The following is a 3,304-nucleotide window of genomic DNA, read 5'->3' as shown; positions in this document are numbered from 1 at the left end:
GGACTTGTGGCATACAGTTTTTAAATGGGAGAAAAACAACTATGTTCTCCCAGATGCCACACACGTGTACAGACTTTAAATTCTGAGGGCATTCTGGGAAATAATTACATGGAGCTGAAACCCTAGAAACCCATACTGAGTTATCTCTACACCTGTTCCTACAAAGTACCAGTTCTACATGTGTGCTTTGCGCCGCCTGCTGGACATAAGCTCATCTGCAGTAAGGTTTTTGTCCATGTTCACATAGTTATCCCTTCAGTGTGCCTAGTACAGTAATAAGTGGCAGTGTCTTCATCTCTTAAGCTGTTCATCTGCAGGTAGAGACTGCTTTTCGAATCGTCTCTTGAGATGGTGAATCTGCCCTTCACAGACTCTGCATAGTTTGCTTCATAATTATCAGATTTGAGCTTAATTCGAGCAACCCACTCAAGCTTCTTCCCTGGAGTCTGGCGAACCCAGTACATCCAGTAGCTACTGAAAGTGAATCCCGAGGTAACACAGGAGAGTTTCAGAGAATTTCCAGGCTGCACCAAGTCTCCCCCTGTCTCCACAAGCTGCACCTGACACTGGACACCTGAAAAAAAAAGAGAAGAAGAAGAAGAAGAAGAAGAAGAAGAAGAAGAAGAAGAAGAAGAAGAAGAAGAAGAAGAAGAAGAAGAATCCAGTTAATAAACTATCACAAACTTTTCACTGACCCTGTCACACCCACTCACACACTCATGGTTTTTAGAAACCATGTCTCTAAAAAGAAAAGAGAAAACGTAGAAATTCTTAAGAAATTCTTCTTAAGAATTAATTACCTTTCAAAAGAGCCACAAGGAAAACCCAGCTCAGTCCCAACACCATGCTGGATATTTTGGGTTCTGACTTGATCACTGAATGGGAAGACCTTTACCTCCGGATTTGGGTGTCCCTGTTAAAGCTGTAGTCATGGCTGGTTTTCATGAACGGAGGTGAACATAATTTACATATCTTCCTGCTATATTATAACCTGAGATATGGGAGCCTTAGAGGAAACAATTATTATTGGCAATGGCTTAAGTAGCATTTCTACCATCAAAGTGTAACTAAATGTCCCAGGACAGGGCTATATGTAGAGAGATGTTTTAGTTTGTCTTTGTTTTTGTTTCTGGTTGTTTTTGGCATGCCTAAGGCATTTTGGTATTTTCCAGTAAAGCAATATGTTGAAGAATGTTACATTTGAGTAATACTTATATGATAGAAACCATGGCTCTAAAAAGAAAAGAGAAAATGTAGAAAAAGAAACATTATTTTGTATGAATTTATAGTTATTAACAAAATATGATTTGCATCCTTACTCTATTGTGATTTGTACATCTAAAACTTTTCTGCTGTCTTCACCCAAAACATAAAACAAGTTCATAGGAATTCATGAGAAGAAAAATCTCAAATATGATAATTCTAGGGGCCATTGTGTAAAGTTCAGTAAATAATAAATGCATATATGAAATTGAAGTAACCAAAAGTGGCTGAGCCCACAGCTCAGGAGTATAATAAATTTGCAATGTATAAATCTCAAAGTTAAGTTCTCAAAATGAAAATAGTTTCATTACATAAATACTATCTGGCATTATTCATTGATGAATAATAAAACAAATTGAAGTTTTGTGTTTGCTACATAACTCCTCTAATGCTAACCTCTACCTCCTTCCCATCATGATATCTTTATTCATTCCCACCTTTTAAATGTTTTCTTCTTGATCTTGTTTCTCTGAACTACTACATAGACACTTCTTTTACTTACCCTATACATTTCTGACTTCTTCTGGTTCTTGTCTTTAAGTGACACTAGACTGTTTGGATATTCTAGCACCTTTACACCACCTGACTCTAAATGTGCAAGAAACTATCATTCTTTAAGATGCCTTACCCCAAGTTAACATCACACAGGGCCATTGCATATTAAATCTATATACCATATTCTGACTATGCACCCAGGAGTGCTGGTTCAAAGAAGGGCAATCAGACATCAAGTGACACTCATAAGAGTGCAAGTCAGAACGAGACAAAGATGTTTTGCTCTGGACATATGATTGTGTCTGTTCATGTAACCAGTAGCCCTGGATACCAGGTCCTCAAAAGAAAATAAAGTGTCAACCATCTCTTGACTTAGTCTCCTCCTAAACAATAAGAACCTATTCACACACACACACACACACACACACACACACACACACACACACACCAAAAGAGGAAAAAGAATAATTCAATAATTCAAATGGATGAGAACAAATGTCTCTGAACAAAACCTGGAATTACAACTGACTGATATTTAAGACATCATTAGAAGATACTATGAAATTTGGACCCTGAAATACTGAATAATCTGGAACTAATAGAGGGACTTTCAAACTTGTATTGTCGACTAAAATTAAACCTTGATGATGTGACTAATAGAAACATTACCATTGTCAAAGAGGTGGAGTTTGTTTATTAAGAGACTCGCCTTAAAGAAAACACAGGAGCACAGAAAGTCACTGTTGAATCTGTCAGAATGTGAAGGAAGAAATCATACAATATTGTCTTTCTTGTTCCATAAGACAGAAAGTAAAAGAATATATTCAAATTCTTTGCACGAAGCCAGTATTATCTTGATACAAAAACAAATTTAAGATGCTACAAAAAAATAAAAAAAACCCTACAGGACAAAATTTCTGACAAATATACAGGCAAAAATTCATAACAAAATTCTCACATATCAAATGATAACATTAATGAGATCATTAAGATCAAGTGATTTTCTTCTTGGAAAGGCAAGATCACTTCACCATACATAAATCAAACAATATAATTAACATAATAATTACATACAAATTTAGAATCACATAATTATTTTAATTTATGCTGAAATGCCATCATAGCAATTTCAACATGCCTTCATGAATAAACAATCTGGAGTCCTTAATATATGTCATGATAGCAAAATATTAGAGGGCATGTATAATAAATCCATTGATAGATTTATATTAAATGGAGACAGAGAATTTTGTATAAATTTGGGAATATGATAAATATGTATACCCTCTCCTCTTCAATCTGTATAGTGCTACTAGCAATGGCTATAGCACTTAGGCAAATAAAAGACACAAACATGGACTAGAATAGAAAGGGAAGAAGTCAGCAAATGGCTGGAGCTGGAGAACATCATACTAAGTGAGGTAACCCAGACTCAAAAGATGAATCATGGTATGCACTCCCTAATAAGTGGATATTAACCATGAAACCTGGAATACCAAAAACATAATCCACACATCAAATGAGGTACAAGAAGAACGGAGCAGTG

The 3,304-nt window shown here is 35.7% G+C and overlaps 1 gene segment (V, D, J or C); it reads right to left on the bottom strand.

Moving 5' to 3' along the window:
- Nucleotides 1-239: 239 nt before the first annotated feature.
- LOC127687780 (immunoglobulin heavy variable 3-7-like) lies at nucleotides 240-912 on the bottom strand. The segment is given in 2 exon segments: nucleotides 240-574; nucleotides 801-912. Coding segments are annotated over 2 exon segments (381 nt in total).
- Between the last annotated feature and the right edge of the window lie 2,392 nt (nucleotides 913-3,304).

The sequence above is a fragment of the Apodemus sylvaticus genome, chromosome 6, assembly GCF_947179515.1.
Source record: "Apodemus sylvaticus chromosome 6, mApoSyl1.1, whole genome shotgun sequence".
Classification (NCBI taxonomy): domain Eukaryota; kingdom Metazoa; phylum Chordata; class Mammalia; order Rodentia; family Muridae; genus Apodemus; species Apodemus sylvaticus.
This window is presented reverse-complemented; position numbering and strand designations above follow the sequence as displayed.